General features: G+C 38.4%; 1 protein-coding gene across 3 annotated transcripts in view; it reads right to left on the bottom strand.

The window, feature by feature from the left end:
• The window catches only part of TRIO (trio Rho guanine nucleotide exchange factor), a 242,519-nt gene that overhangs the window by 114,312 nt on the left and 100,860 nt on the right, over positions 1-27,347 (bottom strand). For all 3 annotated transcript variants that reach the window (XM_015617789.3, XM_015617791.2, XM_015617790.2), the window contains exons 10-14: positions 24,175-24,297; positions 17,950-18,141; positions 8,297-8,466; positions 7,208-7,382; positions 113-308 (exon numbers count right to left, since the gene is read on the bottom strand). In XM_015617789.3, coding sequence (XP_015473275.1) covers positions 113-308; positions 7,208-7,382; positions 8,297-8,466; positions 17,950-18,141; positions 24,175-24,297 — 856 coding nt within the window. The remainder of the gene's footprint in view (positions 1-112; positions 309-7,207; positions 7,383-8,296; positions 8,467-17,949; positions 18,142-24,174; positions 24,298-27,347) is intronic.

A 27,347-nucleotide genomic window follows, 5' to 3' on the forward strand; every position in this document is an offset into this window, starting at 1 on the left:
CTCCAGTTTACAGTTAACCAGCATCTTTGTTATTTTCACACATCCCATGGAGAGACAACTAGATGATTCTTAGAAAGCCACTGCCCAGAATAGCATGAAGGAGCCATCTTACCAGATGCCTGCACTTCATTGACATACTGCAGCAGATCCTGCCCTTGGTGGATGACATCAAAGGTCAAGTTATTCATGGTCAGGGCTTTGTCTGCATGATGCTGGAGCCTCTGTTCTGCTATTGTAAGATCTTCAGTGTCAAAGTCATTCATCTGCTGAGAGAGCTCATCATTCCAAGACTCAAGGTCTGAAATTATCTGGAGGAAAAAGGAAGGAGACCATGTTCAATTACCCATTATACAACAGAAAACAGTTTATTTTCAGTGTTGCACTTATGGTTGAGGTAGGGAACTCAAATTGCTCATTGCTGATTGACATCACTGATCAAATCTGATATGGTTCAGACACAGGCTGTCTTAGTATGGACTTTAAATTTCAGCAAATAATCCAAAAGAAACTCTTTGAGAAATGCTACAGTTCTTCAATCAGTGCTTGCAACACTGTGGGTACCCCTGCCTTATGGAAGGTACTCCATCAGCATTTTACTTGTGAAACAGATGAAGTTAACACATTTTCATCTCCACTTTTAAAGGAAAATGTGGATCTGGAACAACTTTTTAATTCTTCAGACTGCACCAAGTAATAATTCAAATATCCATAGCCAGCTTATCTTACAAATATGCCAATCTTGAGCCCTTTTACAAGAAAGGGCTCCACTCCTTTGTGGGCAGGAAGCATCAGGCCACGTGTACCTTTGATTTCTGCCAGACAACTGAGAAGCACTTACCAGAAAAGGCTGGGTACTCAGTGAATCAGCAAAACCAAAAAGCATACTTTATTACAATATTACTGCAATGTCAGAACTAAATTTGCCTGCTTATATTTTTCCGCTACACTTCAGTTTTCACATTTTAATTCTGGACTTTATTCTTCACGGTAGGATGTCCAAAGAAGAGTAACTAAAAAAGTTTTGTATTTTTTTAACATGTGTCACAACAGTAAGTTCTCCTTGTCTGTCCACACAAGTGTATTTTCCAAATGATATTGCAAAGCCTATCTTTTAATTAGGATAAAAAACTAGTTTTACATAGTGCATGCAATCCTCATTATCAATGCGATAACTTTGTGAGTTGAGTTCATAATGGCATAGATTTGATGCATCAGTTACTTCAAAATGTGTAACACATTTATCCTTCAAGCCAATAATCAAATTTTTTTCCAGAATTTTTGGCACAGTTTTGGCACAAACTATTGAAGTTCATTGGGAAAGTAAAATTATAGATGTCAAAAAACAAGTATGGCTTAGTTCCAGTGTTCTACAATTTCAATATTAGAACAAAATTATGTGAATGGCGCTAAATGAGAGGAAAGTACCTATTTATGCAGCAAGACACAACAAAAAGAGGACCTAACTTAATAGGCATTAGCAATCAAGTATCTACATGCATAAATATTTAACCAAAGTAATTTGTTGTCAGCAAAAGAAAGATGGCACTACCCCTTTTCAAGTGGCTGTAATAGCTCCAAAGTTAGTGAGACATTTAAATGACACGAGAAATACTAGGAAAATAGGCCTTCTAGAAAAAAAGCAGAATTAGAGAGGTATAAAAGTTAATTTTCTTGTATAAAGCTTCTATAGTTTTCTACAATCTCTCATGAAGGCTTTTTTCCATTCTGCTCACGATGCCATAAAAAAATGGACACATCAAGCAATTAATATTAAAATTGTGGCACCAGTGAGTTACTTCCTGTTTTAGAGGCGTTCAGCAAAAAAATAGTACTCAAATCACCAAGTATTCAAGTTTTGCACCATGTCATAATGGGAGATACTAAACAATTAAGGTAGCTATTTGCAACACCTAAGCCTGCTCAGCTACCTCTGCTGAAGTAAAAACAGGCAGAAAATCAAGCGTCAGGGGTGACACTGAAAATAGAAAAGCTGATGACCAAAGTATTCAGGAAGACAGACAGGACAAGGGTTTCAGCCACTGCTTGAAGCTCCTTTCATCTTCCATGTGCCCTAAACATCACACAGTGTATTCAGGCATATATGGTTTTCCCTCTAAACACACCAACAGGCTTCACCTCCCACAAAATCTTTAACAAGTTCCCTTCATTTCCTTTTTACTTGGTCCATGCCCAACATGTCTCATCACCTTCTGCTCTTCACATTCTTTTAAGTGACCTGAACTTTTAAAAGAAACTTCAGGTCTTCCTGACAGTCCAGACAGAGAAATTGCTTACTTTCTATTACCCCCCTTTTCTACTCTTGTGCATCTCAGCTCTGCTTTTCCTAGCTTCTCTCTGAAACTCTGTGTTCATTTATTCTTAAAAGCAGTGGAGGTCATCTAATGTTTGTTTCTTCATCCACCACATTAGGGAAGTTCCAGGAAAACACATTTACCACCTTATTTTCATCCAGGTCAATTAACAACATTCATAAGTTACTCTGAAAAAATATCTGTAGTTGGATTTCGTCAAACAGAAATCTGAGCATTAAAAAAAGCTTGCCAAACTCCACCATCAAAACACCATCTTTCTAAACACCACTGTACAAAGGATTAAGATTCAACACAGCATATTTATGACACTGTTTTAAAAGGAAAGCCAGTCCATCTCACTTCAGAACAGATGCCAAACCTTATCTCTTTTACTAGAATTCAAGTGAGAATAAAGTAAAAAACACGGTAAGCTCACAATATGACACTGCTGTGGCTGTGTCAGTATTTTTATAACAATGAAACAGATTGTAGTCACTAGCTCCTAAGATTCCCTTCACATGATAGGAAAGCAACTGTTTTCAAGGGGTGAAAACTGTGTCGCATCAGCCAAGAGGTTTCATTGATCGTGCCTCCAAAGGACAGCCACAAACAGCCAGCAAGAATTATAGTTTTTCCCATGCTATTTTGTACAACCAACCCTATGCTTAGGATTGTGCCACACATACTGTTTTTGAAGCAGTTTGAAACACTCTGAACAAGGCTAATACATTTTCTTTCCCCTTTAAAAGATCAGGATCCCCACAATTCAAATAAATAATGCCAGCATGTTTCCACACTGATTCAAAAGGTAAGTAGTCAATGACCATGTGGTGGGTTCATAAAGAACTTTCCTAACAAGGGCAGTAATTGTCATATTTTATCAGCAGTAATTAGATGGTGAAAGTCTACATCAGCCACTGCACCCACTGTGCAAATCTGAAGGCAGAGTTAATCCAGAAATAGCATTCACTAAGCCCTCTCTGCCCACACTCTTCAGTGCTTTCCCTAAAGTTCTGCTTTACAGACAGCACTTTCAAAGCAAGCAGGCTCCCATTTTGATTGTAAAGTTTTGTCAAGACAATAAGTATTAAACAAACAGAAAAAATTACTAATAGAAATCTAAAGTAACTGAATCACAAATTCATACTGCTCCCAGGAAGTGGACAACCCAGCATAAACACAGACTAACAATTTACCACAGCATGTGTTCTAAAAGTTCCCAGTGCAGATTCTGAGCTGCCTGATATTGCTGCATTCTATTAAATGTAAAGGTAACACTGAGAGGAAACAAGGCAGGGTATAATACAGAATACACTCACACTGAATGGGAAAAAAATAAAGAACCACAGGTCTCTTCTCAGAAGTGTCTACCATGCATGGTGCCAACTGAGTGCTCACCAAGACCCAGCAAATATTATGTGCTGAGAAGAGAAATAAAAAAATTAAAAAAAAAAAAAAAAAGGAAAACAAAAAAGGGAGAAGAGATAGGTCTCTGTGATACCCCAACATTTTGCATCCTCATCTTTTCAGCACTGTGATTTAACAGGCATCTTGTAAGTATGATCCAAAAATAGAGTTGAGATAAAGCTGTGAGCTGAAAAGTGTGTGGTATGCTCTGTATAAAGCCCTGACATAGGCCTCAAGGCATGTAAGTTACAGACAGGCAAAAATGTTACAGACACAGATGAGACAAGTACATTTCAGACTGTGTACTTTGCCATCACTGTTACCATCCCACTGGCTGTGTTCACACACACCTTCCTCGTGCTCCTAATAACACTAGCAAGGGAATCTTCACCTACATTATTTTGCTCATTCTTGCCTTTATACAAAGGAGTCCTTCAACAAGCAACCAGGAGCTCACCAACAGTGGCACTAAAAATCATGCTGAGGATAGAGAAGGTCAAGTTTATAAGAGCAAGGGACAAAATAGAGACAGTACTGCAGTTATACCAACTTCAGAAGAGCACAAGTATCTGGAAAGTTGAAGCATAAAAGAAATTAAGTTTTTTATCATCAGAGAAATGAAGTATTTTATCAGCAAATTATACGTGAAGAGTAAGGAGAAGGGCATTAACCCTGCCAAATCTCACCACTGTCTCCAGAAGAACAGCTGCATGCTTATGCTAATGGTTATAACCCTGCAGTGTTAGGGGAGCCCTTTGTCCCATTTTAGCCTGTGTAATTTTGCAAGCAGCAAGAGAAGCTAGAAACACTACCTGCTTTTGAGAAAAGCTGTCCTCATGGGATGCTCCCCTGAATGAACTGCCCCTACAGCCAAGTCTTAAATGACTGGACCAGTCACACAAAATCCTGAAGGGAGGAGAAGGTCAAAACAAGGTCTGCAAATTCCTGGCTGGCATCTGACTCCTCCTCATTATGAAGTTACTTCAGCTGAGCTTCTGCTTTCAAACAACTGACCTGGAACTAGTCCCCACATTTTCTTCCTGTAAGTTTTGGAACAGGTGTCTGCCTTCAGGGAGAGGGGAAAGAGAAGCATGTTTTGCTAAGGAAGCAGAGAAGATATGGTACAGAGACAGCAAAACAATCAACATTTTGCTGAAGTCACTCTGTAGCCAGAGCCATTTTCTTCCCTGAAGGACTCTCCGTCAATCTAAAATAAGCATGTTTTCTATTCCCAAGCCATATAGAGAAATTATACCAAATCTTTCAACAAGGTAACTGATACTTTGCTTTATGTTTTATGTGGCAAAACAAAAGGCATGCCAAGTGTCAGATTTAGATAAAGCAAGACCTGTCAAGCATGTGCAGTTTTGGGTACTACAATATAAAAAAGACAGTATTCTCTTAGAAAGAATCCTAAGGAGGGCCAAAAAAAAAGGCTGAAGAGCTGGAGGGGAAGCCGTGTGAGGAGCAGCTGAGGTCACCTGGTCTGTTCAGCCTGGAGAAGAGGAGGCTGAGGGAAGACCTCATTGCAATTACAATTTCCTCATGAGGGGAACTAGAAGGGCAGGTACCAACATCTTCACTCGTGACCAGACTCGAGGAAACAACATGAAGCAGAGCTCTAGAGGAGGTTTATGATGGAAATCAGGAAAAGGTTCTCACTCAGAGATGGGCACTGGAACAGGCTCCCCAGGGAAGTGGTCACAGCACAAAGCCTGGCAGAATTCAAGAAGTGTTTGGACAACACTTCTAGGCACATGGTTTGATTCTTGGGATGCTTTGTGTAGGGTCAAGAGTTGGACTTGATGATCCTTGTGGGTCCCTTCCAACTCAGTACATTCTATTCTATGACTGTATGAAGTTAGGGTTTGCAACTTTCTGATGCCTATGGGCATCACCAATTAGCAGTACCAGAAGTACTCCTACCTATAGAGATGCTGTCCTGAACTGAAGGACTAAAACATATCTGTAAAGCAGGGCTCCTGCAACCAGCCATTTGCTACTGTAGAATCCTGGATTATGTAACCTACAACAGACATCAATCAAATCAATGGTGAACTTCATTCCAACCTTTATCCTAATTCTTCCATTAATTTCTTTGTCCCACACAGATGCCATTCCTTCAAAAAAAAAGTGTTCTGAGAACATTTCACAGACATCAAGCACTGCTGATCACTCCTGCAAGGATTTTAAGCATATGTGAGACAGCTCCTCTCACAGGATCAAAGTACAAAAGCTACTCTCACATAGTCAGAAAAACTCTCCACAGACCAGTGTGAATTGCAAAATTGAAAAAAAAAATCTTTCTTAGTCTTCCTGTACACCAGAGCTGTTATTACTGTAGAGCACACACTCTCACTTCCTCTGTGGGTAAGGATCAAGGAACTGTGTCTGCCTATTTCTGCACTGCCCCTAACACTGTGCTTAGCTAAGCCAGACTTCAGCCATGACATCAAATCATGATTTTCAGAAGGGGGAAAAAACACCCAAACCAAAATACTAAAAACCCAAGACACTATCACTGAAAATCTGAGAAGATTTTGCTGACTGCCTCATTTACCCTTACATTCATAACTAACAGCTGCAGCTTTTACTACATGCAAGCAAAGGGGTAAAATTATCACTCTAACTCCTGGTTTTCAGAATCTCAAGGTAAGTTGTTATACATCAAACAGGATCATTAACCAATGAATAACCCTGAACCTTATAAGGCACCAACATGTTTCAGTCACTGTGTACAGCACGAGTAGTTTTCATATGACTAGTAGAAGTCACATGAACTTAGCTGAAGTTTTTTAATGCAACTCTGCTAACCTAAGCTCCCTGTGAAGTTTCATGTCTGTTTGTATACATGTTCCTTCTGCATATAAACAGAAACTTTTCAACAGATAAGCTGCAACTCCCTTTCAAAGTTTAGACAGGCTCAAAACTTCTTGAAGTTTTGCAAGGGTGCAGCACTACAGCTGCTATTGAATTATTTTTGGAGGTGGAAGATAATTTTATTTTTAAAAAATGACAGCCCATAGAACATTCCCAGTGATTAAGATAGAATTCCAAATAACACTCGTAGCTGCCAACTGGAAAAAAGAATGCTGATATGGAAAATGAAGGGAAGAGGGTTATTACCACAAAGCATCAGTTTGTACAAAACCATCTTGCAAATCCTATTCATATTAACTGCAGACATACTAGTTATATCAAGGTAGCTTGATATTCAGACTAAACTTAGTGGATGAAGTAACTGGTGCATTAAGATTTTAACCAACATTTGCTTAAAGATGCACTGAGAGCCAATCAAAAAGCTCCACTCTGCTGAGCACTGAGCTCTTCTGACACTTTCACATACAGGACAAAAGCCTTAGTTCAGGTAAGAATGAAGTCTACCAGCCATTTGAGCCACATGCCAATGCAGCTACACAATCTCAGTGTAAACATTCCTACACAAGAGGAGAAGTACATGCAGTGCAAGTCTGAAAGCAAACACTCACATCTATTGCATCTCTTTCAAATATGCGGAGCTGCAGAAACAGCTCGAGTTTGATCTTGCGTTCTTGAAAAAGCTCCTCCATCTGAGACTGGGCCTCATCCAGCTGCTGCAGGACTGTCTCTATGTGGTTGATCGAGCTGTTGTGAGGGGTCTTGTTACTAGAAATGGCAGAATCCCTATTCAAAGCAGAGAGAGGGGAGAGGAAAGAAAAAAGAGCATTATTGAAAGAAAAACAAAACCAAACCTATACAATTTGGATGCTGTACATGACCACAAGATACAATCCTGCTTCAGATAAAGTAGGTGCAAACCATACTGCATGAAAGCTAAGGCTGTACATCTTTGTAAATAAAAAGCCAAACTATGTTCTAGTACTTGAAAAAAAAAATTGGAAATTAATTACTTTCATTTTTTGCCCAATTCAACGTGTATATTCTATTTACACAAAGGATAAAATTTAAAACCAGAGACAAACACTTCCACTATGAAAAGGAAGCAGCATATGATAACTATTTGCTCAATCTTCCTGGCAAGGAAAGGAAATCAAAATGAGCTAATTTAAAAAAATTACCTAGTCTTTTACTCAAGTATAAAACCTGCAAATTCAGATTTTTTTAATGTCCTGCAGCAAAGGAGACATGTACCAGAGCAGCTGGGAATCAAATTTTTTTATTCAGATTGTTTTTGAATAAAATGGACCACAAACTTGGCTCTTACTACAATGAAGTTACTTGTCAGACTGCAAAACAAATTCAAGTATCTCTTTATAAAAGAGCTGCTGCTCAGAACTCAAAATGCTGTGGGGAGCCCTGCATGTCAGACTACAAAAACACATAATTGCTTCTATCAAAAAGGTAGGTTATGTCAACAAAATCTCCTTCTTGTGCCAGCAGTGTTTATAAGATGAGCTTCCTGTAAACAGAGGTTTAGAGACCATCAGTACAGCATGAAAGATCACTGTAGTCCTAATATTTACAAGTTTTATTTATAGGTCATTTCTTGTACTCATCCTCTCTACCCTCAAAATAGAAAGAACCTCAGAGAACATCAGATGAACATAAGGAGAGATTTAAATAAAAATCTGTTTTACCTTAGTTGCTGTATGAGATCTTCACCTTCTTTTATGACATTGACTGTAACCTGCAGAGTGGTCTGTTGTTGTTGACCAAAACGTTTAATCAGGTCTTGCACAGCCTCCACAGACTCAGCATAGACATCATCAAGCAGTTCCTTCTGTAGCTCTTCAAGCCACGTCCACAGCTAAAGGAAAGTGGAACAACCAAGAAACGTAAGCCCGAGGATCAGGCAGTCAACTATTCTGAATCCATCCCCCTGGACAAGAGAAAACAGACTGAGGTGGCAGGAAGAAAGAGGATTTGTTTTTCTTCGTAGCAATATCCCATCCTCATATTAATGAAAACAAGCCTTTGTTTCAAAAAAGGTTTTCGCTTCTTGGAAATACCAGGAAAGCTTTATCCGTGTTGCTAAGTCACCCTTTCTTCCCCATTTTCCTTCTACAGAACTGAGCGTATCTGATTGAGCAGCACGGAGTTCATAGTGAGAATCCCATCTGCAGCTCTGCGCAAGAGTCACTGGGAGAGAAATGCTATGGTAACACTGTCCGAGAGAAGGGAGAAAGGAAGGAAGGAAGGAAGGGAGATGTATTGTAGTCACCATCAAATCTGCACTGCCAGGCTGACACTGCACACAGCCAACATAACACTTTTCAGTGGCCTTCAAAAAAAGGAAAAAAGACAAGGCATTTCAGAAAACAAGATACAAAGATAAATCAGATGTGAGAACTTATTGTTCCATCATGTTGGTGTTTGCCCTCCTGATTTCAGTTTCACGCTATTACAACAAAAATCGTCATAAGCAATTCTACCAGTTAATTTGACATTCTTCCTTCCTGCTTCACATGTACACATATCCCTTCTCAAAAATTCCCATGCACCATGGCTTACACAAAAATCCCTAGCTATATGCTGGACAGGTATCACTGCTGGTCACAGTGTTCTTTTCCACAATTTCATGATGGAAGCTGTTGCATCCTAAGCTCTATATGAAAGTCACTCATCAGCAAACCATTAGCTATCTATTGCAGAACTGAAAAAAAACAGCAGGAGCAAGGCTGTGTCCTGCAACACTCCCACAAGCAGCACCAACATCACACTGGAACAGCTGCTCTCACAGGAAGCATTCAAAACTGGTCCCTCCTCTCTATTTTACCATCCCATCCCAAATTGCTGCTATTCCAAGGATAAAAGTTTGGTTTTTATCCCGAAAGAGCAACTCTAACCTGATCAAAAGTATTAAGGTCTTTTGATGACATTTTAATCTTGGCCTTTGAAAATTTTAGAGACCTTTTGAACCTAATTAAAAGGTTAACATTGTTAAAATACATAATAAGAAATCAAAACTGGGTTAAATTCAAAAAAGAGAAAACTCAAATGTTTTCTTTATTCCTTTGCTAAATGTTTTCTACAGAAATAGCCATCTCCTGCTGCTGTTTGTATATGTATGTTCTGATCATAAAGGTTTCCTAACTACTTGATAAAATAGAAAACTCAGGGAATGATTCCAGGTCTTGATTAATTAATTCCTTTTAAACTGTTTTAAAATCAAATGCCAGTTTTGGTATCTCATAGCTTTACATGTCTCCTGTAGGTTTTGAGTAAACCAAGCTATGGGCTAAGTTTTCACAACTGGGATGAACTAATGAGATTTAACCAGACTCTTTTCTACAAATCCACTACCCCCTCCTCCCCAAACCAGAACTGTCTGTTCATACACACTGTTATTCTGACTTCTCATATGCTTCAAAGATAATGTTTGTCACAAACCTGAATGCAACTCCACAGTTGTAAACACCACAGCACAGCAGTCTGTCTTATTAAAAGGACCACAAATCAATAGAACTTAGCAAGTGGGTTAGAAGCACTTGTCAACATTCATTCCAGTATAACCCAATGCATCATCCAAATTTTTTTTTTTTCCAAATGTGCACTTTGGAACGCAACTTTACCTGGGAAACGAATTAAACTTAAGAGCAAGAAGCCTGAAAAGACAACCTGAAAATTTTAGTCAGTGCCCAGAGGATATTATGCCTGAGCCATAAAAACAGGGCATCGAGTCAGAGACCTTCCAAACAAGCTGGTGTGTATCCATAACCAGTACAGCTTACAAATGTGCAGATACAGGCATTTGAGAGCAACACTTTGTTGTTTTCTGCAATGTGCTTGGTGCTGCCTGGAAGACAATGGCTGGCTCTACATGCTGACATACACTCCATGCTTACTGTGCTGCCTACAAAAGGCCAAAGTTACACAGATATTTACTACAGAGGAACTGCGATTAAGTAATTTTGAGTCTCTCAGACTGTATGAAGTTTGTCCTCTGGACCCCTTAGAAGTACCTGTACTGCAGCTCAAAATAGGTCTGAGAGCCACTTCAACTTTTAACAATACCTTCTGCAGCTGAATTGTGTCAGACCTCTACAAGAAATATCCACCTCACCTCTTCATTTCTTATTCTTCACATACACTTCAGACACTTCTATAACTGGATGGAGATCTGGCAGAAGCAACAAAACCTACAAGTGCTGGACTGGAGAGGTAGTGTGCATGTGAATAATGCCCTCAGAGCTCACCCTGGATGCTGGAGACCAAGCCAATGCAGGACACACAGACCTTTCCCTCTGCACAACCAGTTTGAGGCACCACCACCTGCCTCAAGCAGAAGGACATGGGCACCAGCACAACCGAGCGTGACGCTGACTGGCTCGGTGCCTGGTCAGCATGGCCATCACTATAAAGCTGGTATCCGGCCCCCAAGATACCGAAGGGCTCAAAAATACGTTGTGTTTGCCTAGCCCGTGAGCTGAATTGTCCACTGCTGGGGAAGCAAAAACATTTCATGAAAAGTGCAGAAAAAGGAGCATAATTAGTATGCATTACTTGCCTAGCTGTGATTCATACACTGTTGAAAGTGGAACAATTTAAGCAATTTCTGAAGTGACTAAACAGCTCTGTGACACTTCCACAGCAGAAGTTACTCTAATACATTACTAAATAAACTTTTTACATTTTTCCACCAAGTAAGTTTCTGACAGAAATATTCCCCTCAAAATAATCTAGGTGTTTATAAACAAAAGTTATGATAAAGCCACCAGAGATGAATAAAACTGTCAGGTTATTAAAGCTGGATAGAAATTCATGCAATGTACTGAGAGAAGCTTAATTCTTAATGGGTGGCAGTAGCCAGCTGGCTTCTCTGCAGCTTTCAAACTGGAATGGATATACTGGAAATTACATAAATTACCTTGTTTTCAGATACAAAATTAAGGTTGAAGACTGTACGAGGTTGCACAGCACAGCCAAAAGAAAGCAAACAGTTTACAGCAGGGGGTGAAAAGAGCTTACCCATACATGTTCAGCAGTGCAGAATTACAGATTTTACAGTGCAATGACTTTCTGAAGTAACACATAATTCCGTAAGAGAGCTTAGCAACAAAAATCCAGTGGGGGAAAAAAATCACAAACTCATAATTAAAATCTATTAACTTTCTCTTGTGTGAACTTTTGAGCAAATTCCAGCCATGCTTTTTTTCTATTCTTTGTAAGAGAAGTAGCATGAAGATCCCTACTCAAACCATCAGGTCCTCTGATCTCAGTGAGAAGTTTATCCAGCAGCAAGACAGCTCCAACATACGGTGAGAAAAACTGCACACAAAACTCAATACAGTCACAGAAAGAGGTTCTTCTTCTCTTTTCATCTGCTCTTTGCATCTTATCAGAATTAAAATTAGAGAGGGAAATAAAATTCTGAATCCCTAACAGACAAATGTTTCACTCAGCAGATTTTTTTTCTTGTTCTAAATATAGCACAGACTAAGAAACATCTGCTTGAATGAGCCTGCATCCTGTACTACCTCTTTCCTAAGTTCTTGGGAGCATGCCATTAGTCACTGAGATGGTATTATTTCAATTGTCTGCAACATCCTGGAAGTTTCAGTGTTTCCATCATGGGTCTCTATCCATTTAAATCCCATCTCTGCAATCTCCTGAAAGACTGCAGTTACATAAGACCCTACTGTATTTTGCTGAATATAAACAGAGAACAATTGTTTTTGAGTAAATTCTTCACCCAAGAGCACAAAATTATTTTATTAGGGGTAAAATATCCATCACACTCTTTCATAAGTTATTTTTTCATTTTTATGATAATGGATTTTGGATATTCAGTCTGCCTTTCCAGTAAGCTCAGGCAAAGAAAGCCACGTGGTTTCCACATGTAAAAACTGCAAATTCCTCTTTCTGTCCCCATCCTCCAGCAGAGTGTTGAAGTATATTCATTACCACAGACACAGTTGTTGAAGGACCTATTATTTGTACAGGGCCAAATGCTGCAATGGTGTTCCCTAACAAGTATGTCTAGGCATAGAAAGGAGCTAGTGTGTGTATGTTTGTCTGTAAGCTTTGGCTTTGAGGATATTCAGTGCACAAAATATTGCATCTTTTTAAAAACAAAAACCTTAAAGTGCTAATCACTCTGGAGTTTGTCTTCCAGGGTCTTTTCAGTAGCATTTAAGACATTAAATGCCTGCATTTTTTATTTTTTTTTATTAGATATAATTATCTTTAAAAGCTTCAAATACCCCTATCTATCCTATGGTTTTAAAGGAATTAATTTCCAATTCAGAATAAATTCATCCTTGCAGCAAAACCAAGTTTCCCACATGTTCATAAAATTACATCTACTGCTACTACTACCCTGTTAACATTTGCCCTATTTTTTAACTGAACAAGAGAAAAATGTCTATACATAGCTTAATAGAGCATAAAGGCCTACTTCTGCCTCACTTTTGTCAAGCACTCAGTGCTATTTCAGTAACACTTGGACTTAAATTTCATCCTTTTTTCCAAGCAAAGAAGTTACCAGTATTAAAAAACTCAAAACAGAAGAAAAGCTGTGCTGGGAAACTGAATTCCAATCCTACCAGCAGTAAGCCACTACACACTTGAGTGTGCAGCCACTGAGAGTGTTTCTCATTTCAGATTTAAAAGTGTCCTCCACAACTCTCACAAGATGAGCGGTGTATCAAAATACTGACCAGAGTGCACTTCATATATTTTACCAGACCTGTTACATTGACCACTGCTTTGCTATAATGACACAATAAAAATATCAGAGATGCACAAGTCAAATGGATAAAGCCTTTACACTTAGATGAGGGCATCTAAAAGATGCTCTGCTGCTGGAAACAGCATGCAGAGGAGAAAGCAGCCTTTTAGTGACATGCACATTTAACCCGCAGACGACCAGTACAGAAAGATCAAATGTCCCTCCCAGGAGGGACATGAGACCAAAGGAGCAGGGACAAAATGACTCAAGACACAATGAGTGCGAGGCTCTGCTATGGACACCCTCCCATAATAGGCAATGCAAAGGAAAGTGCATTTCCAGAAGTGAGTTGTGATAAAAAGTGAGACTATTATCAACAACCTTTTTGAATCAAATGCACATGCTACATAGGTAGATGTGAATGAATGGGCAGCACTGTGGCCAGAGCAAGGTCTTCTCTGCCCTCCCATGCACTGGCACCCTCAAAATTATGCTACCTTCCTTCTAAAGCTTGCACAGACAACTGTTTCATTACTTTGGCAGTGATGGCTTTGTATCTGAAAACGTAGCCAATTCCACTTCCCTTCTCTTTGTTTCTACCTCAGTCTGTTTTGGAGCGAAGTTTAGTTTGAGTAAGAAGAAAAAAGAAGAGTCATGTCTTCTAGCAACACCATTAAGCATACTGTGTATACATAAAAAGTGCTCTGAGCTATTTTATAATCAACTTGTCAGAATACACACAAAAGGTTATATGCAAAAAACCAACAGGCTCTTAAGAGATAATTTTCTTCCACATACAGTCAGCCTGATCTGCATTCCCACACTTGACTCCAGTTAGGAAAATATCTGTTGCTCTACTTTGGCACTGCAACAAACACCTGGTTTGGACAGGATTTCAGTCTTCCCATTCCCAGATGCTGAGGGAGCCATTTTGGAGACAGTGTGTGTGCACATGTGTATGTATGTGTATGGAAGAATTTGAACTCACACCAAAATGCTGTTCATCTCTAGTCTGAGACACATTTCACAGAGAGATTATTGAGACTCCTGCTCCTGTGTTCTGCACACAGCCTTTTATAATAACTGCTCATTTGTTACTGTTATCTTTAAGTGTTATCTTTTACACCTATGCAATTTTTTTCTCACCTCATCCCTTGCCATACTATTAAATGTCCAAAGGCATAAAAGCCACAAGGGTTCCCCTGTCTTGCAATGGTCTGTTTCAGATGTTCAGTTGTATCTTACCCATCCCCAGGCTCAGAATCTGTCAAGACATAGTGGTTCCAATGCAAAGATCCTAACAGGGATATTTATGATCCCAAACTTAAAGCTTGCCAGTGCACAGCTTAACTTTAGTACATCACTTCATTGAAGAGACTGGCTTATAAACTGAAATTTCTCACTATATGCATGGGAGCTAAAAATCAATATTCACAACCTAACAATTTTAAAACCAGTAATAAGATAGCAGCGTGTAATCACAATTCACAAATAGTAAGCAACTGATTTTCTCAGATCACCACTAAGCAAAATGAGTGGTACCATTACATAACACTGTACTTCTGTCACTTCTGAATAGATCCTTTTTTTCCCCAGTGAAAAATGTTGTCTATTGAGGTTAGTCTATGAGGAGTCTGAGAACTTATATGTTGGTTTTTTTTGCTTTTTGTAAGCCACAGGGAGCTCTACCATCTTACCTCACTGCAAAACTTCTGGAAATGCTAAAGACAGTATACTCCATGTGCATCGTAACAGGCTGCTGCACTCATAGCACACAGCTGCTCTGTGCATATAGATAGCAAAGGCTGTTACTTTCAGGAAGAGCTTTTTGTGGCAAACACACTGTTGAAAGCAGAAACTGTGCAGATTTACTCAGCATGAACAGAGTGAGAGTACTGCGCAGTCACTGAAGGGCTGCTGCTTCCTAGGGAAGCTGAGAAAAGTTGCAGGCAAATTCTGCATCAGGTATAAAGGTTATGTAAATGTACATGGGAGAAGAGGTATTGGAATAGTCTCATCCAAAAAAGAAGCATTCATTAAACATTAGGTATTTCTGGGGGAAAAGAATAACATATACTGAAACATCCTACTTCAAAGAAATCAAGGGATTGGAAGGGTACTGGAGCCAGGTTTCAAATAACTGAGACAAACAGCTTTTCTAATCTCTGCAGCTCCCTCCAAACCATCACACAGAAACAGGAGTTTAACTCTTCATGTCTACTATTTTTATTTTTATTTTTTTTAACCAGGAAAACACAAAAAGAAGATACTAGAGACAGAATTTGCTCTGAACACTTCAAGGGCAAAATGCATTGGTGGTGTTTTGCTTTGCATGGGTTCATGTTTTGGAGGTTGGCTTTTGTGTGTTTTGGTGGGGTTTTTTATTTATTTTTCTTTTTATTTAACATCTAGGGCACCTCTTTCTGGTTGAACAACTAATCTATTATCCTACTGCTTGAACTCTTCAGTAGCTAAGCAGGCATGTTAATTTCTTCACAACACAGCAGAAAGGTTATGCTGCTTACAGGTATATGCACTGATTTATTCAGCAACCTCCCACATCCTGCAGGAGAAACACAGTTTTCCTGCCAATAAGCACGGATGGCTTTCAGGTTAGGGCATTTTTATCTTCCATCTGCTTTGTGATGCCTTCTCAGCACTCCGTACGCATGTTTGATAACAAAGAACAAGCTCTTGAAAATAGATCAGAATACAGAAAGCACAGGAGAGCTTTGAGCTTGCTGTTTCTTAGCACCTGAACCAAGGACTAGTCTACTAAATTACAAACATCTGCCTCACACTCTCATCCATCTCAAATTTTTAAAGTAGATTGCAAATATATAAAAATATATCTTTCCTTACACAAATAGATAGTTTTAAAATGTTTCTTTGCATTGCTAGGTATAAAGGTCATTCACATCACAAAACCAAAAAAAAAAAAATTAAAAAAACAATCAACATCTGCCACCATTGTACTTTTCCCTCGAAGTCTGGACTGCAAAGAGGCTCCCATAGTAACACCTGTGTGTGCTTGCAGACTCAAAATAATAGCCATTTTCCCAAAGAAATAAATCAAAATACAAAATACCTTTTTTTTTTTTTTTTTCAATAGAACATTATTATCTAGGGGAGCAGTGGCAATGTGCCAGCACATCTGGATCAGCCGCCCAGAATTATTCAACAGTGACTCACATATCAGTCGGTCTTTCATTTTTGAAAGCAAATCCTTTTACACTCTTGATCTTTCGTCACTACAACCAACTGTATTCTATTTAAATACCATTCCAGCTGTTGCTTTTGATGCTAAGAAAAACAGATAATGAAGAAATATATATTAAAAAATGAACACATTTCAGCACCTGACTGCTCCTGTGCTTCATAACAGATAAGGGCCAGTACTGTTTGCTTGAGAAAGTGAAACAAAAAAGCTGCCCCCTAAGAACAGTTTATGAAACAGCATTTATATTTTGTTTGAACAAGCAGAGTCCTGTGAGAGTACTGGCAAGGAACCATCTGACAGAAAACTGATGGGGGAGCTATGTACTCATGTGTAAGTCTAAAAAGTAATTCAATCCTGACCTCCTTCAAAAACCAACTGCCTTGAGCTTTTGTTTCTAGTGCAAAGCAGATGTTTTACTTACAAAAACTCCCACTCTTATCCTCTAGGAGGTTTTGCTGAAGAAGCTACTTTGAGTACTATACTTTGCAACTGAACAGACCATTTCACAATGTACAGTGAAGGAAGACACACTGTGACATGCTGTGATCTAGAAACTTTTCATATTTTCACTGAGTTTGAAGAGTGGGGAAATATAACATGAGCTCAAAACAGAAACCAAGTAACCTAAGACTGTCAAAAACCAAAACACCTTACTGAAGTCTTTATTCTTGGTGTAGCCTGTTCCACCTTCTCCCATGAGCTCATAAATTAATGTTCTGTGTTTTGAACTGGAGCAAAAAGCTAATCTTACTGAAAATTAAATGTGACTGAATTTTTTTTTCCTGGTGACCTTGGAAGAAGACTAAAAATTGCAAACATGAGGCAAACCCTTGTCATTATCAGGTAAGGTCTTTAGGTTGCAATTAGAATTGTCAATAGATGAGATAAAAATTCAATGTGCAAAACACAGAAATAAATGAAGTCTCTCTGAGCAACAAGGTTGCCTTAGGTAGCTTTGTGCTTCTGCCATACATTTTGGTCTCCAGAATCATGTCAGTCTAACAATGGGTCTGGTAAGTCAGACAACAGGGGAGCTGGATGGAGAAAAAACCAAAAGTGCACAGTATCTCACTCCATGATGCTGACTTTTAGCTGCACCAGTTCCCTGATCTGACCATTCTCCCTCCCCTGTAACTACACAAGCATGTGTACTTGCGCAATGAAGGAGGTAAAAGCTGCGTCTGAAAATAAAAAATAAAAATCAAATAAAATTTTAAAAATCCTTAAACAGAACCACCGTGCTACCCCAGCCCACAAATCCACAGTGCATTACGAACCAAAACTCATCATGTAACAGAGGTTTTCATGGTGTCCTATGACAAGGTTCTAACAGTGAAAGCAACAGTGGATAATACCAGGTTTGGGGTTGAAGTTATCACCAGAATTAGCGGAAGTTTTACCTCTTTAACGTGAGTGTGAAAGGACACAGACATGTCCAGCAGGATCTTGCGCTGCTCCACACGCCTGACAAAATCCTGTATCCGGTCTTCAAGCTGATGGGCAGCCTGATAAATTTCCTCCGGGTCACACTCCCCAGTCTGAGCAAGCTGCTCTGCTGCTTCTAGGAGCTTATCTGCATTCGTATATGTGTTCTGGAGAGAAACAAGTTAGTTTCACAGGATTAAATGAAAGTCAGTGCATTTTAAAGCCACTCCATTAACAGAAACAAAACTACAAAAAGGCCCTTGGAATGTACTTGTCTTTCTTCTTTTCTTAAAGGTAGCACAATATAATCTTACTGAAGATTTTGTTATATTTCTATATAATTTTTCACTTAACTGTGAATAAATTAATTCCTTAGCTCCTTATTTATATCTATTCAAATGTCTCCTCCACACAAAACTTGGAATTAGTATTTTATATACACATCTAGAATAAAGATCAGCCTAAATGGCCAATCCACTACTTGCAAACTGGCCTACTTCAACACTGGGAAAATAACTATAGTCAGGCACAGAAGACTTTTCAAATGTGTACTACTAGAGCTGAAGAAATTCTAACCACTGGTAGAGACATTTATCATCAAGTCCACATATCCAAAAGGAAGGTGGAAAGTGACCAAGCACAGAAGGAGCACATTTGTTTCCATCCTTACAGAAGTCAGGCATCCAAAAGTCATGCATCAAGTGTATCATCATTTGTGAAAAAGCAGCAGCAAAGGAAGATTTACAAGTGAGTAATGGCCAAGTGTCCTAGTGGAATAGTCCCAATACATCCTAGGATTAACAAATGCAGTTTAGAAGTCCTATAAGAGACTTGAGTCTAAGCAGGAAACAACAGAACTCTGGTCTCTGATGTGCTAGGACTGCTATAGTGCAAAGAAGAGATGGGTGTTTAGAAACTCTTAAAGCTCTGCATTTGCAGCCTGCCTCAGTATCTTTCTTGTTAATTCAAAACAGGACTGAGTCCAAACTTTTGGTATACTTTGGGTGATTTTTTGAGCCTAACCTTGGGTTTTCATGTTTTAGAATGGTTCTCAAAACTCTCATCAAGGAAGGTTAGAAGGATGTTAATCACTGAAGGAAAAAAACTGAAGCCAAGTCTAGACTAAAGAAGCTTTGCTTGTGTCGTACTACTAGGTCTTCCAATAGGTTTGCGCCACAGACTACAAAAAGAAGAAAGCACTCTTGACAATATAAACTACACCTTTTTCTTCTCCTTTCTTCCCTTCCATGTTCTCCCAACCTCAATTACATCAGGCAAAAATAATCCTTGCAAAGATAAATTAAGCCTATGCAAATGTGCTTTTCTTTGCCATAAATATAGTATCAGACCTCTAATTAATGTTACAATATTCATAAAAATGAAATCCAAGTCCTCCCTAAAACTGAAGGGCAGGAAATAAGAGCTCTCCCCCAGGGTATCAAGTAAATTACCAGACAAGCCACATGACTCAGTGAAGCTTTCACATATTTGGGGGGGAGTTCCCCCTTAATTTATTATGATCTGTTTAGGCAAGGAATTAAATCCATGCTGTTCCTTGACTTTGACTATGTAACTCTCAGTCCTTCCTTAACTTTCAGCTTTCTAGTTGCACGGAGAGATAGAGAACTCCTCCCTGGTTTCCCTGGGAAAGCCTGCAAAGAGAAAAACACAAGGCCTGAAAGAGACAAACACAAGCTTATCCTATTCAGTGGGGATCAGGCTACACCCCAGACCACTGTCTCAGGCCATGCTGGCCCTGAACACACTGAGTTGTGCTTGGGTGTTCTGCCTTCTATGGCTGCAGCTCACATGTGCTCATGGGGAAAGGCCGAAGAGCCACAAGGCACTCCTAAAACAACAACTACTTCATCAGTCCAGAGCACCACACCCATCTGCAGATGGCTGAAACAGAAGTTTCCCATTTTAATGAAAACTTTATCTCACATGTGAAGCATTGTTTACAAATTCCAGAAGTATCTTCCTTGTTACACAGGCCCAGGCACATCTGACTTCTCTTTCTGTAAGGGGGATGTTGAACTGCCTGTATTTAGAAAAGATCACAGCCTGGATGCTGCTTCAAAAGGGGCTGCAATTCTCAAACCTAGCAGCAGGCACACGCCTTATTCCTCAAATTTCACTTCCAAGTACAGCTGGAATATAATATAAACTGCTCTTTGGATAGAAATCACACCAATTAGGTGCTCAGTACTAACTACTGCCTTTCCCAACACTCTGCTCACTTCTAAACAATGCTCGGAGGGAAAAAAGCAGTAACGTGAAGATTTTGAAAATGCTTGTCCTAAGGGCAAGCCTCCAGTTGAAAGTCAGACAAAAAGAGCAAGAGTTCTTCCTAAATGATGCTTATGCCAATTTCCTAAATTGAAGGAAAGGAGCCTTCATGGTGTTAAACTTCCTCAGGATATCTTCACTAGCATACTCTCCCCAGGTCCCAGGGGAAAAGAAGGAGCCCTTTAAGAACTTCAAGACTACTTGTAGTCCATCCTTCTGTGCCCCAAGGTGCAAGTCTTTAACAGGCATTCTTCTCCAAAATTATGAAAAATTCTCCATAATGGAATTTACCACCTTCCCCAACAACAAATTCCACCATTTTCCCCATGTTTCTGTTAAATATTTTCTAAATATTCTTCACAAAGAACAAGCACCATATATTTAGAAAGCATATGAAGTGACACATCACGGAAAACCCAAAAATTAAATTTCAGACACCAGTGCAGAAATGACTAATACTGACAATAAAAACCGAAGCAGAACTGAGTGGAGGTATGGATCACACTTCAAATCTGTAGTTTATTGTGGTCTGTAAAGGGAAGAGAGACACATGGATGGCTGGAGACCAGCAGAGGTATACAAATAATTAATGGTATGGAAAATAAGATGGATTTCTCATTAAGTACAGTGGACACTATCATATTCAAGCATCAGACAATACACTTAAAATGAAAAAGCAAAGTACTTTTAATCTAAGGAGCAATTAAATTGCATAACTCATTGCTACAGGGTCTGGCATATATTCCAAGATCATAAGGGGGTTCAAAAAGTTGTCTAATTAAAGAAAGAAAAATCCATCAGTGACTATTAAATACTGGTTCAGATGCATCCTTCAGTTCCAACATCAAACAGGCTCAGATAACTGGGAGGGTGAAGGTAACTTTTTAAGCATACAGTCCCTTTTCCTTATGCATCTGGTGATAGCTGCAAGATAGTGTAAGACATGGACATTTAATTTGTTGTATTGAAACCATTTCATGAGTAAAGTTCAGAACCAATCCAAATTCATGACCCATTTTTATAATCTTAAAGGAGACAGGAACAGGTGTTGGTAGGGAATAAAGGTGTATTCAGATAAGGTTTGCAATCATCTTTCCTGTGCATCTCTTGCATCAAGAAGACTTCCATGTGGAAAAAAACCACATTAATTAATTGTTGCCATACACCTTTTGCGAGCACAGACTACTGTCAAAAAGCAGACACAGATCACATTTGAAACACAAAAAGCTGACTTAGAATTTCAGACAAAAATGCATGGAAAAGTTCAACTACAATATTGACCTGTATCCCGTGCTTGTAAGCTGAAATTTCATGCCTATAAGTAAATCAATTATGTCAAAATTTGGACACTTGACTCTTTAACTAAATGGTCTCATGGACACAAAGATGAACATGGAGAGAAGGTCAAAAAAGAAAGAAAAAGATGGGTAAGTATAAATTGAACTGGACAGGCTTTACATGAAAAGAGCAACACAATTTTACAATAAACTGTGTAATGTGTAACATGAATTTGTAATCAGAATTCAGGGAGGATTATTAGCTGAGTTTTGACTAGCTTTTGTAATGGTAATAAAAAGTGTTAAATAAAGAGAAACAAACCTTCATTTCAAATGAATTTAGAAGTGACTAATATGTGAGACCATAGCCACACTGACTGGAATGTCTATTCTATTTGACACACAGCTTAGTTTAACATCTCTTTGAATACTGTTGAGGAAATGACGCCTCATTCATGTTAAAAAAAGCATGTGGGAAGAAGCAGAAAGGAAGAAAAAGGAAAAAATAATTTTCACTCCCTTCAAAATCAGGAGTTAGCCTTTGACCAGGAACATGTCAACATTCCTGTTGGCTCCTTGGGTTTGCCAGAACACTGCCATGCCAGTAACACTTCATTTAACATTGCTTTCTCTCAACTTCTGACTGGAACTGACTGGAAACCCCTAATAATGCCTAGAGTCCTATTAAAAACAAACAAAATCAAAATCACAACAAAAAGAGCAACAACAACAAATTCCTAAAATCAAAACCACAACAGAGACCTGGACCAACCAGAAATGTAGGCAGCCAAGAGTTCCTTATGCTTTAACATAGTAACAGATCACTGTTTTATATTTGAACATAATCTTCCTTCTAACAGCAACAACAGGAATGCCTTTTGGGCTGCTTATATTCAGTTTTACAGTAAAATAAGGAGTAAGAGGAACAACTAAGAGGGTGTGCCTCTCTTGGCAGTAACTCACTACACATTCAAAGTTAGAAATGAAAAAAAACAAAAATGTATTAGATCATTTTGTCCATCCTTCTGTCAGTGGAAGATAGTCCCCTGTAGTATATTTAAGTTCTTTGACCAACCCTAGTTTTCAGTTCCTCCAAAAATAGAACTTCCACCCATTCCCTGATGAGATAATTTCAAACTCCAGTAACATTCAGCTTAAGGAAGTTTTTAGTAAGCATTTACTTTACAATTTTCTGCTTAAAAGTACTATGCAAATTAACAAGATAGGTTTTTTAACATCCCAGTAACATTTCTATGCACTTCATCCCCTTTTGGCTACTCAAATATTTTCTTCTTCTTTGCCCAAAAAATACACTATTAAGTATGAGATCATTCAGGTTTTGTTAAGTATCTTACAGAAATAGACTCCTGCTTGTCTGACCCAGAAAAATAAGTATTTCCACATGGAAAATATTACATTTTACTGAAAATGAAGTAATAGACATGCATATAGAAAATCCAGCATGCATATATACAAAAGTAACAACACCTATTCTTTTTGAAAATTGTACAGGAAATCAATATTGAGGAAATTTTCTGATGCTATTTCAAGTCCTCAGCCACTGGAGTGCTCTAAGACTGTATTTACAATAACATTTTATCAAGTGCCTAATCTTCCACTAAACAAGCAAACTCTAGACAACACTTCTGATGCATCCCCTGTAGCAGGTGTCACTGCTGAGCTCCTGCATATAATGTCACAATCATCTAATAATGTTGTCTTCTGTTTGATTGAAGCACCTTTATATCAACCTCACCTTTGGAGATTTTTCTTGATTAATCTTGGAGATGCTTTCTCTTACCAATTATGAATGGACAGTCAGTGCAGGTTACTAATGGGGAGGATTCTAGCCTTCAGCTTCCTTCACAGGGTTTTTCTTCACCTCACATCACCTTTTAGAGGCTAACAGCTACACTAGCTCCTTGTTAACTTCCCTGATTCCTTTGTACTCTATTTGTTTAGATTTTTTTCACAGAAAAATGTGTTCTGAAGTTGTATCATCACTTAAGACTAAACTAAGGGTGATTCAGAAGAGGAGGGCATATACAAACTCAATTGTATTTAAAGAAAAAAATTCAAGCCAGGTTTGCCAGTTTGCTGGCTCACCTGGTTTCCTAGGAGCCCCCCTTCCTCTGCATGAGACTGCAGTGAGAATCTCAGAGCTCCCCAAGCTTAAAGTCAGAAAGCAGGACTTTCAATTCATCTCCATCCTCTCTTACAGACTGCATGAAAGTTTAAATCCTACAATCCCATGGAACTAATCAACCTTGAAAGGAGAGCTTTCGTTCTTCTGTAAAGCAGTATCTGAAAGCATGCTTTTTAATAAAAAATAAAATAATAATAATAATAATAATAATAATAATAATAATAATAATAATAATAATATTGCCAGAGCAGTTCTGTTGGACTTTAAGGTTCACATCATCTAGGACTGTCAAAGTTTATCTTTTTCTCCTCAAAACTGGAGCATAAAGGAGAAAGGAAACAAAAACTTTCAACAGAAACAAAATAGTTCCTTCCTGGAACAGAATGTTTTGTAGTGGAGCTCCATCTGCACAGCCCTTAAGTGCAAAATCAGAATTTTTTCATTTATTTCCATGACACGTGTACAGTCCTTCATATGATTGCTTTTACCTGCGCAACCTCCTCGAAGTCTTCATGGCGTTTCTGCAAAGCTCTGGCCCGATGCAGGGATTTTCCCACTCCAGTGTGTTTGCTAAGAAAAGCTTCTCCATGGTTTTCAATCCAATCCAACACCTGTGGTACAGAAGAGAGACACACAGAAACCCTGAGTGGCTGTATTGAATGTTACAACAAAAAGACAATTATTCAAGCAATTGAGAGGCTGTAAAGGCACTGCTTAAAAAGAACTGAGCTGCTGGATTAAAACACAGTGTTGCCATTGAAGGACATTAATTACATCTCATTTAACTTTTCTCAAGGCAGTAATTAGCTCAAACTAGCAAATAGTATGATTTAACATTATAACTGTATTTTGAAGTTTACCAAGGACAACCCCATTTCTCCACATTCACCAATTTGACAGTAATCTGATCCAAGTAGCAAGACCCCTTGTGAGGGTCTCTCTAATCTGTTTACACCTTCAGCTGACATTTTTCTGCAAGGTAACACTAATGAAGCTTGCGTATTGCTGGTGAATAATACAGTGAAGTTCTAATTTAGATGAGAACTCGCTTTGTCTTCTACATATTACTAAGTCACAAAGTAAGATTCAGTAGTAACTAACTTCAATTAACACAAGAAAAATTAGTTGAAATCATTATGAGATAAATGTCTGTATTCAGAGAGAATGAAGGAATATCCTTCAGTTCTTGAAAAGCATCTGTCCCTTCAAAACATCAGACATAATTGTTTATTGTAAATTTTATAATTTACACCTGAAAAGGTGGTGAACAAAAGACATTTTAGAGACTTTAATGCTTCTACCACAATGACTGGGCTGACAGCTTTATAAATAGTAAAAACTTTACATGTAATTAATTCCTGTCAGTTAACACAAAAGATTCCTGCACACATACCAAATTTCTTATGAGTGAATGAACAAAAACATCCAGCCTCTCTTTAAACGAATACTTCCTAGCCATAACTTAATCCATTAGTTAAGTATGCATATGGTGAATAAATTCAATTTTTTTAAGATACTCAAAAGGTTCAAGAATGACATTCAGAATTAAAAACAACAGCAAATAAGCAATTTTCTTAAGTCAGCTAACCATATCTATACAGCACTTATGTAGTGGTGCAGAATACCTTACCTAACATTCACCTTCAGCGTTCTTTTTTCTTTAAAACATGAATATTTTAGTTGGTTTTGAAAATAACTTTCAAAAGCCTGCACTGTGCCTCTTCTTCTCTACTAGTGTCCTTTACTCTGAGTCCTAAAGTTGGGTGAGGTTTTCTTCACAGTTTTCTTGTACTGAAAGTATAACTGAGTATAACTAAAGAGAAAGACGCTTTTTTTCTTCCACACAGATTTGAGAACCATTCCTGCACACCACTCTTGACCATACTCTATACACATGTAATCCCACACACTATTCCCATGAAACTCATCCATGCTTTCTCCAGCAGAAGAATGAAAACATGGTTTTCTCATTTATCTTGATCATGCAAATATTTTTCCATTTGCAACCTCTCTTCCTACTGGATATCTTCAAAACAACAAACAGTTCCCTAATGCCACAAAATACAGACACTTTAAATCACTGACACGTCATTAAATCTCCATATTTACGCAATATTTGTTTTCCTAGTAAGTATTGCCCAAAGATGTTGTGTTTTAGGTCAATGTGAGTTTTCATTTTTTTTCTTTCAAGGTAAAGTATTGATCAGAGAAAGGAGAGTGAGTAGCTAAACATGACATCAGTTATTATTACCAATACTTTTGACTAGTTTCAGGAGACTGCTTTTCCCATTATGAAAAGAGGTGAAAAGAGATGTGTTTGGATGAAATAATTAGACAGGACTCTGGAGACTACTAACAGTTACAAGCTAACAAATGAAATCAACAGCAAAATCAGTCCCAGAAAGCACTGGATGAAAAGCAGAAAGCTGCCCAGGGAGAATGATTTTTGCTCCAAACAATGCTGAATAACTTCTCAAGGGAAGAAATTGTCATAGAAATCCAGTATACAGATCATGACATAAAACACCCAACTAGAGAAACATTACTGCCTCTCAGTGAAATCAGTATGAATACAAGTCTCATTAGTGTTCAGCCTTCATACTTTGATTCTTAACAAAACTGAGGAAGCACTCTTAAGAATTTTACAGCATGTAGAGGCAGAGTTAAGTTAGGGATCTTCCCATCAGTAAGTGATTTGCATACCACTTCAGTCAAAGGACAGTATCATTAGTTGACACTAATATTAGCCTTTTAGCAACTTACACATTCTCTGCCTCTTCCTGGGAGAAATAAGTTACAGAAATCTTCATACTGAGTCACTAAGGACTCTTCTAACAATACTGAAAGCAAATGGAATTCAGTCTGGTACTGAAGTAATACATAGGAGTCCAAGAGGCTCAACACTTTCCATTGAAACAGTGAATAGTATCATCCTCCACTGCAGCGAGTTTCTGTAATGATGCAATTAAGTTCTACTGCAGTCTCAGCAAAACCATCCTTATGCCCAACACAGGATCTAGAAAAATGCTTACTTTTCTAGCTCCCAAAAGAATATCTGTCGAAAGATAGCTTCATTTTAACAAAATCATTGCTCATGGCTATAAAATATGTGGCATATGCTTCGCATAGAAGTAAATCTGATCTTTTGCAGATTCAACATGCTCATTTTCACCAATCTTTCCCACATTATTATCCATTCCTCACCCCCCACCCCTTCACTACTTTGCGTACATTCAGTTTTCTGATCTCCACTTACGTGCTGGTGACACAGCATTCAGAAGGGGAAGATGGAAATACCTGCATTTCTGATTTTCAGATAGTTAAAATGTGGAAAAACTCTCTAAAAAAAAGAACCATTTTACACTGTAACCGCCTTCAAAAGTCACACGGGAATCACACAGTGAAATCATGTTGATGCTAGCAAGTAGCAAGCATTCATGGCCCGCCCTACATTAGTTAAGGTTGAAACTAGTGACTGTAACCTGTCTTAAGGCAAGCAGATCAAGCAAGAAGCAGCACATTTATTCAAAATGGACAGAGAAAACACCCACTATGATCAAATAAATGTATTTTTGGGGAAAAAAAACCCAAGCCAAACCAAACCAAAACACACCTCCCCAAACAACAACAACAACAAAAACAAGTAATCCTCCTCCCACCC

The sequence above is a fragment of the Parus major genome, chromosome 2 (genome assembly GCF_001522545.3).
Source record: "Parus major isolate Abel chromosome 2, Parus_major1.1, whole genome shotgun sequence".
Taxonomy (NCBI): Eukaryota; Metazoa; Chordata; class Aves; order Passeriformes; family Paridae; genus Parus; species Parus major.